Source organism: Salmo salar, chromosome ssa01 (genome assembly GCF_905237065.1).
Source record: "Salmo salar chromosome ssa01, Ssal_v3.1, whole genome shotgun sequence".
Taxonomy (NCBI): domain Eukaryota; kingdom Metazoa; phylum Chordata; class Actinopteri; order Salmoniformes; family Salmonidae; genus Salmo; species Salmo salar.
The window spans coordinates 52,558,067-52,574,758 of NC_059442.1; the positions used below are offsets into that span (position 1 = coordinate 52,558,067).

General features: G+C 42.1%; 1 protein-coding gene across 3 annotated transcripts in view; it reads right to left on the minus strand.

The window, feature by feature from the left end:
• LOC106604820 (regulator of microtubule dynamics protein 2) overlaps positions 1 to 16,692 on the minus strand; it is a 94,167-nt gene that overhangs the window by 9,668 nt on the left and 67,807 nt on the right. For 2 of the 3 annotated variants that reach the window (XM_014199869.2, XM_045719478.1), the window contains exons 6-7: positions 4,049 to 4,124; positions 1,321 to 1,398 (exon numbers count right to left, since the gene is read on the minus strand). In XM_014199869.2, coding sequence (XP_014055344.2) covers positions 1,321 to 1,398; positions 4,049 to 4,124 — 154 coding nt within the window. The remainder of the gene's footprint in view (positions 1 to 1,320; positions 1,399 to 4,048; positions 4,125 to 16,692) is intronic. The other variant, XM_014199876.2, reaches the window with a different exon arrangement.

Consider the following 16,692-nt stretch of genomic DNA (forward strand, 5'->3'; position numbering starts at 1 on the left):
CTCTCTGAGCTGACTTCTCTCTCTGTGTGTGTGTGTGTGTGTGTGTGTGTGTGTGTGTGTGTGTGTGTGTGTGTGTGTGTGTGTAAATGATGTACAGTGCCTTCAGAAAGTATTCATACCCCTTGACTTATTCCACATTTTGTTGTGTCAGCCTGAATTCAAAATGGGTTAAATCAACAAAAGAATTCACACCCATTTACACACAATACCCTATAATAAGAAAGCGAAAAAATGTTCTTCGAAATTTTAGCAAATGTATTGAAAATAAAATACAGAAATACTACATTTACATAAGTACTCAACCCGAGTCAATACTTTGTAGGACCACTTTTGGCAGCGTTAACACTGAGTCTTTCTGGGTCTCTAAGAGTATTGCACGCATGGATTGTGCAACATTTTCCCATTATTATTTTCAAAATTCTTCTGTCACATTGGTTGTTGATCATTTTCAGGTCTTGCCATAGATTTTCAAGAAGATTTACATCAAAACTAACTCTGACAATGTTTTTTCCGAAGAAAGTAATATGAGCAAAACATTTTAGTGTATCGGCAGTTTGTAAGGTTTAATAGTTTTTCTGACCGATGCATGCTACATTTGGAACGTTTTGGGGTCTGCTGACCGATGCAGGGGTATCTTAAACATTTTAATTGGGACCGATGTGAATCGTTACATCCCTATCTCCCTAGCTCAGGGTTTCCTAAACTAGGTCCTCGGGACCACAACAGGTGCACATTTTGGTTGTTGCCCTAGCACTACACAGCTGATTAAAATAATCATCAAACTTTGATCATTTGAATCAGCTGTAGAGTGTCAGGACCGAGTTTGGGAAATTCTGCCCTAGTTACACTACACACGTCTTGACACAACACACACACCTCCTTTACCACGAAAACGCGATTACAGGAAAGAGATAATGGTCCTAACGGGAGGGACCTTCTGGGTCAAATGCATTCACTGTTCCTTCCTCACCCCATTCATCTTAGAAACGTGTAATTGCAGATGTAGCACTGCCTTGGCGTCACAGTGGGGACAGTGGCCTGAATGTAAACAGTGGATTATTGTCTAACATGAACACAGAGCAGAGAGCCCTTTAAATTCAATTTCACAAAACATTAGTCTGACCTCCCCCCCTTCTTCTGAGAAATAGCCACTCATCTTGACTGCAGCTAGCTACACATGGGAGGGTGTGTGTGTGTTGACCACCGCCATTGTTCTATAGGTTAATGATGCCCGTTTAATTTTCTAAACTGACCCCTTTTCAGGGAGCGTATTCTTCACTGTATGGTTGACTTGGGTTAGGGTGTGTGTGTGTCACATACAGCATAGCACCAGCGACCGAGCAGGTAGTAAGACATAGGATCCTGTGGTTTCAGCTCAATGGCCTTATCCAAATGATCCTGTGAGGAAGGGAGGGAGGAAACAGAAGAGTACAGACAGCATTATTCATTAGACCAGACACTCTCCTATGACCTGATCGGTCCTTCTCCACGTACCCAACCACCCAAAATTATTTCACAAATATCTCTCACACACACACTTACATGAATGTATAAAAAGCTCCCATTCGCCATGCAACCGTCTCCTCTTCCCCTCCCCCTGTTCCATTTCCACTCTATCGCAAAATCAGTCTCTTTCGCTCTCTCTCCCCTCTCGCTCACTTTGTCTCCCTCCAACTCTCCTCCCTCTCTTTCTCTCCCTCTCTCTCTCCCCCTCTCTATACATTGCATGTTCTTCATGTCTGCCCCCCTCTCCCACCGTTCAAGGCTTTGCAGGTAAACAGAGTTTGTGAAGCAACTGACAGGTAAGATAAACGCTGCGTGCCGTTGTCCCAGTCTCTGCCGTTATGCAACCCTTACATCTGAGTGTTAGTGAGGGGAGTTTCCTGCCAATAAGGTTAAGACATGTATAGCAGTCAGTGTATAGAGGCGCTGTCCACAACTGTGTGTACAGGAACACTTTTTACGTTTCATTTGAACAACACCTGACCTAAATAACACAGAGGGTGATTCTGGCTGTCAACTTGTGATGGGAGGACCCTCTAGACACAGATCGGACTCAACACTGACAGAGACAGAGTACAGGGGAGCTTCTGGAAAAGTACAAGCCCTGACCTCAGTTACTCTTTCTTATTATGATTAACTCCACCAATCAATCTGTGTGCCTGCCATCCCCTCAGGTGCTACTAATGTACAGTGCCTTCAGAAAGTATTCATAACCCTTGACTTATTCCACATTTTGTTGTGTTACAGCCTGAATTCAACATGGATTCAATATTACTATTTGTTCCCCCATTTACAAACAATACCCCACTAGGACAAAGTGAAAACATGTTTTTATTTTGTCACATTTCTTGAAAATGAAATACAGAAATATCTCATTTACATAAGTATTCACACCCCGAGTCAATACATATTAGAATCAACTTAGGCAGCGATTCCAGCTGTGAGTCTTTCTGGGTAAGTCTCTAAGAGCTTTGCACACCTGGATTGTACAATATTACAATTCTTCAAGCTCTGTCAAGTTATTTTATATTTTTATAATTAAAACATAAAATATACTTGCAGTGAAGCCACAAGTACATCACATTAGTCATCTAACAGCCTCCCATCCAGAGCGACACACATAAGCAACCAGAGTCAACACCCTGCTCAAGGGCACGTCGACAGACCTCCCACCAGCCCTCCAAGACCGCCCCCCCCCACAGAAAAAAATAATAAAATGTTCTGTCAAGCTCTGTCAAGTTAGTTGTTGATCATTGCTAGACAGCCATTTTCAAGTCTTGCCATAGATTTAAGTCAAAACTGTAACTAGGCCACTCAGAACATTCAATGTAGTCTTGGTAAGCAACTCCGGTGTATATTTGGCCTTGAGGTTTAGGTTATTGTCATACTGAAAGGTGAATTTGTCTCCCAGTGTCTGTTGGAAAGCAGACTGAACCAGGTTTTCCTCTAGGATTTTGTCTGTGCTTAGCTCTATTCTGTTTCTTTTTATACCCCCCCCAAAAAACTCCCTCGTCCTTGCCAATGACAAGCATACCCATAACATGATGCAGCCACCACTATGCTTGAAAATATGAAGAGTGGTACTCAGTGATGTGCTGTTTGCCCCAAACATAACACTTTGTATTCAGGTCCTAAAGTGAATTTCTTTGCCAAAATGTTTGCATTTACTTTAGTACCTTACTGCAAACACGATGCATGTTTTGGAATATGTTTATTCGGTACAGGCTTCCTTCTTTTAACTCTGTTACTTAGGTTAGTATTGTTGAATAAATACAATGTTTATCCATCTTCTGTTTTTTCCTATCACAGCCATTAGCTCTAACTGTTTTAAACTCACCATTGGCCTCATGGCGAAATCCCTGAGCGGTTTCCTTCCTCTCCGGCAAATGAGTTTGGAAGGACACCTGTACGTTTGTAGTGACTGGGTGTATTGATACACCATCCAGTGTAATTAATAACTTTACCATGCTCAATGGGATATTCAATGTCTGCTTTTTTAAAATGTATTTATTATCTACCAATAGGTGCCCTTCTTTGCGAGGCATTGGAAAACCACCCTGGTCTTTGTGCTTGAATATGTGTTTGAAATTCTGTGCTCGACTGAGGGACCTTACAGATAATTGTATGTGTGGGGTACAGAGATGAGGTAGTCGTTCAAAAATCATGCAACTTATAGTACTTGTTAAGCACATTTTTACCCCTAAAGCTTATTTAGGCTTGCCATAACAAGGGGTTTGAATTCTTATCAACTCAAGACATTTCAGCTTTTCATTTTTAATGAATTCATAAAAATGTCAACAAACATAATTCCACTCTGACATTATGGGGTATCGAGTGTAGGCCAGTGACACAAAATCTAAATGTAATCCATTTTAAATTCAGGCTGTAACACAAGAGCATGTGGAAAAAGTCAAGGGGTGGGAATACTTTCTGAAGGCACAGTAGGTAAGGTCTGACATGATTCAAGTACACAAAACAAACACTTGAATCGGTGACCACATGAAGATATAGCTTTGTGTGTAGACTGTGTCAGAAAATCACTTACTTTGAAGATGTAGGCATTCTTTATCCTGTTCTGCACAGTCTCATACTCCGTCATGAGGCCACACATTATGGCGTACCTAGAGAATAGGGATGTGCACGGTTATTCAAACATCCGAACAGAGGTTAGTATTCAAATACTTGTGTGAGTAGGCTATTAATTTTTGCGAGGCCAAAAAACTACAAGCCTAACACTGAAAAGGCTTTTTCTAAATGTAATTAAAATATCCATGTGACATTGTTACATACTACAAGTATAATGTACCATAATATACTGCTCAAAAAAATAAAGGGAACACTTAAACAACACATCCTAGATCTGAATGAAAGAAATAATCTTATTAAATACTTTTTTCTTTACATAGTTGAATGTGCTGACAACAAAATCACACAAAAATAATCAATGGAAATCCAATTTATCAACCCATGGAGGTCTGGATTTGGAGTCACACTCAAAATTAAAGTGGAAAACCACACTACAGGCTGATCCAACTTTGATGTAATGTCCTTAAAACAAGTCAAAATGAGGCTCAGTAGTGTGTGTGGCCTCCACGTGTCTGTATGATCTCCCTACAACGCCTGGGCATGCTCCTGATGAGGTGGCGGATGGTCTCCTGAGGGATCTCCTCCCAGACCTGGACTAAAGCATCCGCCAACTCCTGGACAGTCTGTGGTGCAATGTGGCGTTGGTGGATGGAGCGAGACATGATGTCCCAGATGTGCTCAATTGGATTCAGGTCTGGGGAACGGGCGGGCCAGTCCATAGCATCAATGCCTTCATCTTGCAGGAACTGCTGACACACTCCAGCCACATGAGGTCTAGCATTGTCTTGCATTAGGAGGAACCCAGGCCCAACCGCACCAGCATATGGTCTCACAAGGGGTCTGAGGATCTCATCTCGGTACCTAATGGCAGTCAGGCTACTTCTGGCGAGCACATGGAGGGCTGTGCGGCCCCCCAAAGAAATGCCACCCCACACCATGACTGACCCACCGCCAAACCGGTCATGCTGGAGGATGTTGCAGGCAGCAGAACGTTCTCCACGGCATCTCCAGACTCTAACGTCTGTCACGTGCTCAGTGTGAACCTGCTTTCATCTGTGAAGAGCACAGGGCGCCAGTGGCGAATTTGCCAATCTTGGTGTTCTCTGGCAAATGCCAAACATACTGCACGGTGTTGGGCTGTAAGCATAACCCCCACCTGTGGACGTCGGGCCCTCATGCCACCCTCATGGAGTCTGTTTCTGACCGTTTGAGCAGACACATGCACATTTGTGGCCTGCTGGAGGTCATTTTACAGGGCTCTGGCAGTGCTTCTCCTGCTCCTCCTTGCACAAAGGCGGAGGTAGCGGTCCTGCTGCTGGGTTGTTGCCCTCCTACGGCCTCCTCCACGTCTCCTGATGTACTGGCCTGTCTCCTGGTAGCGCCTCCATGCTCTGGACACTACGCTGACAGACACAGCAAACCTTCTTGCCACAGCTCGCATTGATGTGCCATCCTGGATGAGCTGCACTACCTGAGCCACTTGTGTGGGTTGTAGACTCCGTCTCATGCTACCACTAGAGTGAAAGCACCGCCAGCATTCAAGAGTGACCAAAACATCAGCCAGGAAGCATAGGAACTGAGAAGTGGTCTGTGGTCCCCACCTGCAGAACCACTCCTTTATTGGGGGTGTCTTGCTAATTGCCTATAATTTCCACCTGTTGTCTATTCCATTTGCACAACAGCATGTGGAATTTATTGTCAATCAGTGTTGCTTCCTAAGTCGACAGTTTGATTTCACAGAAGTGTGATTGACTTGGAGTTACATTGTGTTGTTTAAGTGTTCCCTTTATTTTTTTGAGCAGTGTATTTCTAATTATTAATTTAATAAAACAACTTTTCAATTTCATTTTTATGGGGTGTGCCCCATAAAAATACCAGCAGTTGACCAGTAGCCTTCACGTGTGTAGCTTGTTGTTTATGTTGGCCAATCAAAGCGGAAAAGAGGCTCAATATGTAGCAAGTGGAGTGAGCGTTCACTAACAAAATGCAAGATGTAATAAAATTACAGAATTAAAAAGGTTTGCAAAATGAGAAGGAGTAGGCATAGGCTAAAATGAGCAACAAACAGGTAGTTGTTTTATCTGAATGGGGTTGGGGGGGCGGTGGTGTAGCCTCAATTAGCCTAGCTAGCTATAGTTGGCTAGCTAGCTTCTCTAGGCTACTTCAGTCAAGACAGGTACTATTATATGGGATGATAAATAACATTGTGGCTGCTACAAGTTAGCCTGTCTTGGCTGTAGCCGAATTGGCTTGACTAACGTTACTTTGTGTCGTTCTCTCTCCCTCTGTCTGCTCGCTCCCATCTCTCACACAGCCCACTCCTGCAGCTGCAGCAATACAGCGCCAGTCTATGTCCCTCACGCAACAGTGCTCAGGTTAAAAATGGTAATAAAAAAAACATGTATTTTGAATATTTGGATATCCGACAACAACAAAAAAGATACTATTCGAATAGTGACATTATTTCAAACGCCAATCCCTACTGGAGACAGATAATTGAGAGAAGTGTTCAAAACATTTTGCCTTGTAATTTTGTCATGCCAATAAAGCCTTTTGAATTTGAAAGAAACAGATCACGGAGAGATGGCGATAAAGAGACAGGTGGAGAGAGAAATATTGAGGAGGGTTTGAATAGGGGTCCTTCAGTTCAGTCTTAATAATAAAAACTACAATACTAAATGTTGAAATGTTAACTAATTCGATAAAGCACGCCCAGGCAACGTTTCACCAACAGGAGTCAGGCATGATGCAGAGCAGGGAGGGGTTGGGGTGGTTGCCTGACTTACAACACCCATTTCCTGGATCACTAGCCACATCTCAACCCAGAAGGCGCTGGAAGCCAACACTCAACCTCCCAGACAAGCTCCTCACTAAACAACTTGGAGGAGAGATAAGATATGCAGCTTTGCCTCTTTTCCCTTGTTCTCCCTCCCAATTAAAGCTACAGTGTAAGCTTTAGGAAGCTGTTCAATAGTCATTTAAATTATGGATGTGTACCCAGTGTACAGCGTCAAAATATGGTTAAAGCGATCACTTGGATGTCATGGATTGTCAGTCCAAAACAAGTGGAGGGGCTGGTGTTCTGTTTTCAGAATCCCAGAATGCAGCTTTAATATACAAAAAAACAAGGAAGAGGCTAAATGAAACAGTTCAGTCCATACAGTGGAAGACTGTTTTTACCCCAGTCTGTAGCCTGTAGCTGTGGGTATGGAGAGAAGAAGAATGAGGTGATCAAAGTCCTTTTATCACAAGGCCTCTAATCCTGCTGGTACTTACAGCGGGACACAAACACTACAAAGGATCAAGGGGGTAAAAAGGTCACCTGACAGTGAAGAGGGTGGTACTGATGGTAGATGGGGATGTGTGTTAGTGAGGGGTGTCTGGTAGCCTGTGAAAGCCTTTTTTGGCAGGCCATGAAATAGAGAGACTCACTCTTGCTGGGCTTTAATCCGAAGAAATGACGCAGGCATAGCGTACTACTTAACCGGATTGCAGCTCCTAAAGAAAACAGTGAAAAACTTACCGGGTTATCTAGTGTGTTGTGCCAACTGCCAATGTTAAATTATGTTGCCTGATTAGCAGGAAACTAGAAGGATTTTGTGTATGATCTGTGTAAGTACCAATATAATATGCTCCATGTGATTTATACATGTACAGTGCATTTGGAAAGTATTTCAAACCGCTTGACTTTCCACATTTTGTTAACTTTACAGCTTTATTCTAAAATTGATTAAAAGAAATACCCCACAATGAAAGAAAAAACAGGTTTTTAGAAATGTTTGCAAATTCATTACAAATAAAAACAAATAACTTCTAGTATTCAGACCCTTTCCTATGAGACTTGAAAATGAGCTCAGGTGCATCCTGTTTCCATTGATCATCCTTGAGATCTTTCTACAACTTGATTGGAGTCCACCTGTGGTAAATTAAATTGATTGGACATGATTTGGAAAGGCACACACCTGTCCATAAGGTCCCACAGTTGACAGTGCATGTCAGAGCAAAAACCAAGCTATGAGGTGGAAGGAATTGTCCGTAAAGCTCAGAGACAGGTTTGTGTCGAGGCACAGATCTGGCAAAGGGTAGAACACAGTGGCCTCCTATATTCTTAAACAGAAGAAGTTTGGAACCACCCGGCCAAACCAAGCATTGCTCCATTGAATCGGGGATGAATGGAGCAAAGTACAGAGAGATCCTTGATGAAAACCTGATCCAGAGCACTCAGGACCTCAGACTGGGACGAAGGTTCACCTTCCAACAGGACAACAACCCTAAGCACACAGCCAAAACAACGCAGGAGTGGCGTCGGGACAAGTCTGAATATCCTTGAGTGGCACAGCCAGAGCCCGGACTTGAGCCCGATCGAACATCTCTGGAGAGACCTGAAAATAGCTGTGCAGCAATGCTCTCTATCCAACCTGACAGAGCTTGAGAGGATCTGCAGAGAAGAATGGGAGAAACTTCCCAAATACAGGTGTGCCAAGCTTGTAACGTCATACCCAAGAAGACTTGAGGCTCTAATCACTGCCAAAAGTGATTCAACAAAGTACTGAGTATCTGAATACTTATGTAAATGTGATCTGTTTTTTTTATTTAACAGATTTGCTAAATTTCCTAAAACCCGTTTTTGCTTTGCCATTATGGGTGTTGTGTGTAGATTGGTGAGGGGAAAAAAACGATTGAATTCATTTTAGAATAAGGCTGTAACGTAACAAAATGTGGAAGAAGTAATACTTTCTGAATGCAGTGTATGTGCTATATGTGTTTGTCATATTTGAATAGGTGGCTTATAGACCAAAGACAAGTCAAGCGCCACCCACACCTTTGTCTATTCTCTGCCAAAGCATTGGTGGGCGAGTTGTATATAACTGTAACAAAAAGGTGCTTGTTCATGTTCTAATGGCAGTGCAAGGTGCGGCCACACCACTGCTGGTTGGCGCTCGATGAGTGGGGAGCTCCACAATACCACAGGAGCAGAGATGCCATCTGCAGCTTTTAGCCGACTAGCTTCCAATGAAAACATTCTGCTGTGTGATTATGAGCTTTAGCAAGTTCTGCACCACCAACCGGCTAGCTACCTCTTACGAAGAAACACGTCAGTGGATGGATGATAACTGGGCTGTTCCGACTTCCAACATGGTGGGAACTATTACATGTGTCATGACATTGGCCTCTTTTGGTACAGGGAGGACAGTTGACCCCCTCCCTTTTGCACCACCACCCAATCTACCTTCCCCCCAACCCAGGCCCTGTGTGTAAAGGGTTGTAAAAACTCTAAACTTCCAGGAGAGTCTCTGGCCACATGGCCCATAGAGAGACAAAGGAAATTCTTCCAACTCATAGAATTGGAGAACCGAGCGACATGTGTGTGCTGGAGAAGGTATGGAAGATTGGTGAAGAATCCTGCTACGAACTGATCTGCTTGTTACAATTTTGTGATACTCAGAAGAGACAATATAGCCATATTACCATAAAACTGTTTATATAATAGCCTCAGCTTGAGACTTGCATCATAATGGGTGTATGGAATGTATTAATAAGGATAAAGCTTTTATAATACATTGAGATGCTATTGTACTGATGTTAATGTGATAGAATTGTATTTCTGTAACCAAGTCTAGCTCAGTCATAGGCACGCCCCCAGGGACACATACAGGACCAGGCGTCATTTGACAAACCTGTTCAAGGGCCACTATAAAACCCTCCCTGATTTACATTTCTTCAGACCAGGCCTCCACTCCATGGCCAATAGGTTTTACCATCCAATTCCTCTACTGAAAGTGAACCATACCACGTGGTTAACTTTTAGACTATTGATACCGACAGAATAAGAACAAGTCTTTGATATTAATTATTAGTCTGCAGCTAAGTAAATTATATCATCGAACGCAAAGACCAACGAAACATCCATTCGATGACGACATTAATGAATGTCGCTCTGAAAGATCCATTCTAACCGAGAGAGAGAGAGAGAGAACGCGGAGAAAACTCCCCAACAGAACCGAACTCTCCAACAAGAATCAGAATGACACACTGAGCGTAAATATATATTGATTGCAATTGTTCCCGAATGACTGAGCCTTCAATTGTCAATTGTTAATATTAATGAACTCTGTAGGTGTGCATTCTCAGCTGACCGTTTATGACCCATTGTTTAACAGACCAGCCATGCCTGTTAGCCATTAGCGCACATTACTATACCAATCCTTTGTGACGATAATTACTGTTTGTATGTTTTCTGTTAATTACTTAGTGTAGTAAATAAATGATTTTAAGACAATTGATGTATGGATGATTTTAGTAAAGACTGGGTTCGTGCAGATACAACAATTTACGACGTTTGGAATGAGACTGGACTCGAGGTAAAATACACCATTTAAACCAGAAGATAATCGGCCTATACTATAATAGAATATAATATTATAGTACAGGAAAGTTATATTAGGAAAATTATAGCTTTGTAATCTGAATATTCTCCTTGGTGCCCCGATCTCCTAGTTAATTACAATTAAACGATTAATCAGTTTGATCGCGTGATAATAATTACAGGGAGCTAATTGATAAACATGTCTTCAGTTTAATGGTACCCCCAAAGACACGACACATGGAACTGGAATTAAATGAACAGTGACCACAGCTGGACTAAGTGAGACCATTGAAAACAATGGCCTGATGATTCCAGTTGCACTGGCCCTTATTTTCTTATTGAAAAAGGTAAACTGGACCTAATCCTCTAACTATTAAGGTTAGGGGAGGTAAAGAAGTCTGACAGTTAGTATGACAGTATCTAGGGAGCCACCTGGGAAACACCTTTCAGAGCCAACATAACCCATTTATAACCCATGCATATCACATTCAACAAGCAATACATTTAGCATTTCATAACGGTTTATGTCAATAACCGCAAGTTGATGTAGTGACAGTGAATAAAAAGCCTGCAAGGAGCAGTGTGTAACCGCCTAGAATAAACCATTCAGAGAAAATGATAGCTTTAGTAGAAATGTACACAAGCGATCGTCAGGAGTGCAAACACCGTAGGGAAAAGTCTTGTCCAAGTTTATTGGTCACGTACATCCATTTGTAGATGTTATTGCAGGTGCAGCGAAATGCTTGCTCTAACAGTGCAGTAATAACTAGCAAAAAAATAATAAAACAATACACTGGTGATGTGCAGGTTGACTCATAACCTGCAGTCCCTGTGGTTATATCCACGGGGCGGACGAATTTATGGTCATAAAATAGTGTGTGGATGAATGCACCATTGTTGTGCAATTTCTATCTATAGGCAACATTGAGGTTTTTCTTTCATTATTTTAGGCTATCTGGCATTAGTGCGTAGGCTAAGCCAAGGCTTACGTGCGGCAGCGGCAAATAGACTAGACGGCAATCGCCAAATGCTTTTGGGAATGGGCAGAAAAAGTTATCTGCGATTGACAGAGGCAAAAAGGACAATGTGTCTGCTGTATTAAGTTTAATTCAATAAGAGAAAAGCTGTGAAATGGAGAGTTACAAATAAAGAGAAGGGAAAAGTATTGTTTGGGAAAGATTTGGTGAAGTTGTAAAAGAGGATGTTATGCCACATGTGATGATTGTGAAGCACTATTCAAATTTGACAGTCACAAGACAGAGACTTCAAATAGACTTATGGCACATCCAGGGAACAGTAGCTTACTGTTCAGATGGTTAAATGGAAACTGAAATCTGGACACTGACTGTAGGTCCTAATCTCTATATCCTTCATATTACCTCCTGTTTGAATTAACCATTTCTTTCAGTAAAATGATACACCAAATGTATGCACATATTTTACGCACGAAGAGTGGAAAAAAAACATGTTTCTTTCTTTCAGCATCTTGAGAGAATGTGAATGCAATTAGATACCATCTGCAGAGGCGCTATTTTTTATCAGCATCATAAAGCTGATAGTATTTTTCAACCACAAAATATGCAACCAATATGAACTGAAATCTTAACAGAAACATATAACTTGGATCATTTTCACAGCTTTCAATTTCCTTACAACCGGTCAAACTAATTTAATTTGGAAATTATGTACAGAAAATATTTCAACTTATTTTTGTTGGTGCATTTTCTCCCCGGTCCCTAAACATATTTTCTCCACGAAAGAACCAGAAATGACAGAACTTTACTTTTGTCAACTAGATTAAAGGATTCATTCAATTGATTTATGACATTCTGGTGAGCAAGACGGAAGAGAAACAGCATCTATGTAATTATAGCGGAGTTGACTAAAGAAATGGCATACCAAAATCTCGGAAATTATAAGCAGAAACCTAAGCTACATCTAAATGACGCAACAACAAAAAAAGAAAATCATTCAGCCGTCTTTGACTGTAGCCTACAGCGCATGTTCATGGTCTATATAAGCAGGTTAGGGTCGTGTGCGTGTCTCAGATTTTCACTATCACATTAAGGCGGAAGGTTGCAGATGGGTTATTAGCAATTGCCGGCTGGTGCAGGTGAAGAAACAGCTGACCCGCGCACCACAACAATACACACAAAATCCATAAAAAGTAAAGAAAGAAATATCAAAATGAGCAATGTCAGAGACCAGAACATAAACACATCATGTAGACAGTGCACTAAATATTTGGAACACCTTCCTAATATTGAGTTGTACACCCCCACCCCACGATTGCCTTCAGAAGAGCCTCAATTCATCAGGGCATGGACTCTACAAGGTGTTGAAAGCGTTCCATAGGGATGCTGGCCGATGTTGATTCCAATGATTTTTGCCTCGATCCTGACTAGTCTCCCAGTCCCTGCCGCTGAAAAACATCCCCACAGCATGACGCTGCCAACACCATGCTTCATTGTAGGGATGGTGCCAGGTTTCCTACAGACGTGACGCTTGGCATTCAGGCCAAAGAGTTCAATCTTGGTTTCATCAGACCAGAGAATCTTGTATCTCATGGTCTGAGAGTCCTTTAGGTGCCTTTGGGTAATCTCCATGCGGGCTGTCATGTGCCTTTTACTGAGGAGTGGCTTTCGTCTAGCCACTCTACCATAAAGACCTGATTGGTGGAGTGCTGCAGAGATGGTTGTCCTTCTGGAAGGTTCTTCCATCTCCACAGAGGAACTCTGGAGCTCTGTCCGAGTGACCATCGGGTTCTTGGTCACTTCCCTGACCAATGCCGTTCTCCACCGATTGCTCAGTTTGGCAGGGCGGCCAGCTCTAGGAAGTGTCTTGGTAGTTCCAAACTTCTTTCATTTAAAAATGATAGAGCCACTGTTCTTGGGGACCTTCAATGCAGCAGAAATGTTTTGGTACCCTTCCCCAGATCTGTGCCTCGACACATTCCTGTCTCGGAGCTCTACGTACAATTCCTTTGACCTCATGGCTTGGTTGAGTTTATTGAGTTTATTTTATTTTTACAGGGACAGTGCACATTAATCAACGTTTCAGTAAAAGTGCCGGTTTTAGCCAGCCGGCTAATTTTCAACCGCAGTCCCTGGGCAGGTTATTAAAAACAATTACAATATAGACAATCATTGAACAGTGAGCACACGCAGAGTAACATAGGACAAGCAAGACATAGCATACAGACAGAGCAACATAGGACAAGCAAGATGTAGCATACAGACAGAGCAACATAGAACAAAAAGCAACAAGACAAAATCCATAAAAACAACAAAGTGTTTCCACACCTCACAAGCTACAGACAACAGACAACATGGAAAGCGGCAATACACAGCTAGGGATTATGTTCACAAATCTGATTGACCTTTAGCCATGTCTTCATGCATTTTGTGAAAGTGTGATATGTGGTGCAGTTATGTGTGTCTGATGGCAGTGTATTCCAGACATGGGACGCTCTCACAGAGAAAGCGGATTTACTAAAGGTGCTTTTCCTTAAGGGAACTATACAGTCACCTCTCATGGCAGACCTTGTGGATCTGCTGCCATATGTTTGGGTTTTCTGTTTAACAAAAATACTGAGTGGAGGGGGAGCCAGGCCATTTAGGATCTTGAATACAAGACATGCGTCGGTGTATTGCACAAGATTTTCCCAACTCAGGAGCTCATGCTTTCTGAGGATGTAACAGTGATGATGGCTATTGGGCTTCCTATCGAGCACTTTGAGAGCCTGTTTGTAGACAGACTGAATGGGTTTTAATGTTGTATAGCAAGCTTGGGTCCAACTAGTCAAGCAGTATGTTAAGTGGGGGAGTATCATCGATTTGAAGTACAGTCTTGCTACCTCTGTGGTCAAACAATTTCGTATAAATCGGAAATTAGCTGGGTTGAATTTGGTTATTTGAATTACCTTTTTCACCTGCTTTTTAAAAGAGAGGTTGGAATCAAGTATGATGCCAAGGTACTTAAAATCAGATCCCACCTGGAGCTTCTCCCCTGACACATAGACATCTGGCTCAGTAGCATCAGTTGCCCTCTTTGTGAAGAACATGCAAACAGTTTTTTTCACATTGAGATGCAAACACGAGTCACTGAGCCACTTTGTAACCTGGACCATGACAGTAGTGAGTTCTTGTGCAGCTTCTTGTTTTCTCTTTGCATGCACATATATCACTGTATCATCTGCATACATTTGAACTTCAGACCCAGTGCAGACAGAAGGCAGATCATTAATGTACAGGCTGAACAGGAGGGGCCCCAGTATTGACACTTGGGGCACGCCCGCATCATAGCTAAGAGTGGGCGACAGCTCATTGCTCACTCTGACACACTGAGTTCTGCCTTCAAGGTATGATTTCATCCATCTCAAGGCATCGGGGGAAAAGTTGAACTTGGACAATTTTGTGATGAGAATCTCATGGTTAACAGTATCGAAAGCCTTCCTTAGGTCCAGAAACACAGCCCCAACAACGCCCCCTTTGTCCATCTTGGACTTCACATTTTCCAGAAGAAAGCAGTTGGCCGTTTCTGTGGAGTGTTTCGCTCTGAAGCCAAACTGCATGGAGTGTAATGTGAAGGGGCTGTTGTTGAGGTGGGAAATCAGTTGTTCTGCTACACACTTTTCAACAACCTTCGACACTACAGGTAGTATACTAATGAGCCTGTAGTTACTCACATCAGCAGGGTCGCCCGAATTAAAGATGGCCGTTATTATGGCTGACTTCCATACCCTTGGAAACACCCCCAGACCAATAGATGTGTTGTTGACCTTAGTAACGTGGACAATGACTGACTCTTTGTAGTTTTTAAGAAAGGTAGAGTCCAGCCCAAACACATCTTTGGATTTAGAGTTCTTTAGTGAGCTAATCACCTTGTTCACCTTTGACTCAGAAACCTCCCTTATGATGAAGACAGGTTGAGCGTCATTTACTAGCACTGAGCCCAAGAAACCAGTGGAGGGGTTCTGTGTCAGTACCTTGACAGAGTCAATAAAGTTGGAATTGAAGGCTATTGCTATTTCGACTGCATCCTGTGTTCGATTGTTATTCACCATGATTTCTAGTCTTTTTGCGGTGTTACTATGGTCTTTCCCTGTTAACTTTTTTAGATTCTCCCAGATCAATTTAGAATTTCCCTTTGCCTCACCAATTATGTTAATAAAAATGTTTGCCTTGGCCTCTCTGATTTCTTTCGTCACCTTATTTCTCAACATGGTAAACCTACGTCTGTCATGCTCTAATTTGAATTTTAGGGCTGTTTTTAGAGCATAATCTCGTTCTTTCATCAATTTCCAGATTTCTCCATTTAGCCAAGGAAGAGTGCTCTTTTGGCCAGGTTTGGATTTGATTTTCTTTAGGAAACCATTTATTGTAGCCTGGATTGTGGATAGAAAAACCTCACTATCAGCTTCCACGTCTGTATAGGACAAGAGATTATTCCAGTTAATTCCATTAATTGCGTTTTCAAAATAGTTTAATTCACTCTTAGGTATTCTTAGTTGATCCGGCTTTCTAACAGTAGAGAGCTTAAACCTGCTCTTAGACAACTTTCTGGCTATAAGTGTCAAATTATGATCAGATAGCCCAGTAACCATATTGAATGATTTAGTCACTCTCTCTGGTTTATTACTGAACACCAAATCAATCTGTGTTTTAAAGCAACAGGTCACCCTGGTTGGCCCTTTAACGAGCTGTGTAAGGTCAAAGGTATTAGTGATCCATTTGAGGGTTTTCCTACAAGACTTGTCTTCATAATTAATATTAAAATCTCCCATTAAGATGACCTCCTTCCCAAAATCACATTTCCTAAGCATGTTATTAAACTGATCAAAAAACACACTTTTGGTGGAAGGTGGTCTATACATTCCAATAAGGGTATAAAAGACATTTGGGGAGACAGTGTAACGTTCAGGCCAATACATTCTAGTTCATTATCACATGACCACTCAATTTGTTTACATCGGATATGTTCTTTAATGTAAATCATCAGACCCTCTCCTCTTCCTTCAATCCTGTCTCTCCTGAAAACATTGTAGCCAGGCACAATCAAAGCAGCACATGGAGAGTTTTTATGGAGCCATGTCTCTGAGAGGCAGAGGAAGTCAAGGTTGGAGTCTGTGAGTAGATGTTGAATTTGATCACTTTTTGGAATGACACTACGAATGTTCAAGTGCCCTCCTAGTAGTCCCTTGGGCTTAGCCCGTGGGTCCCAGATGACTCGAGAGT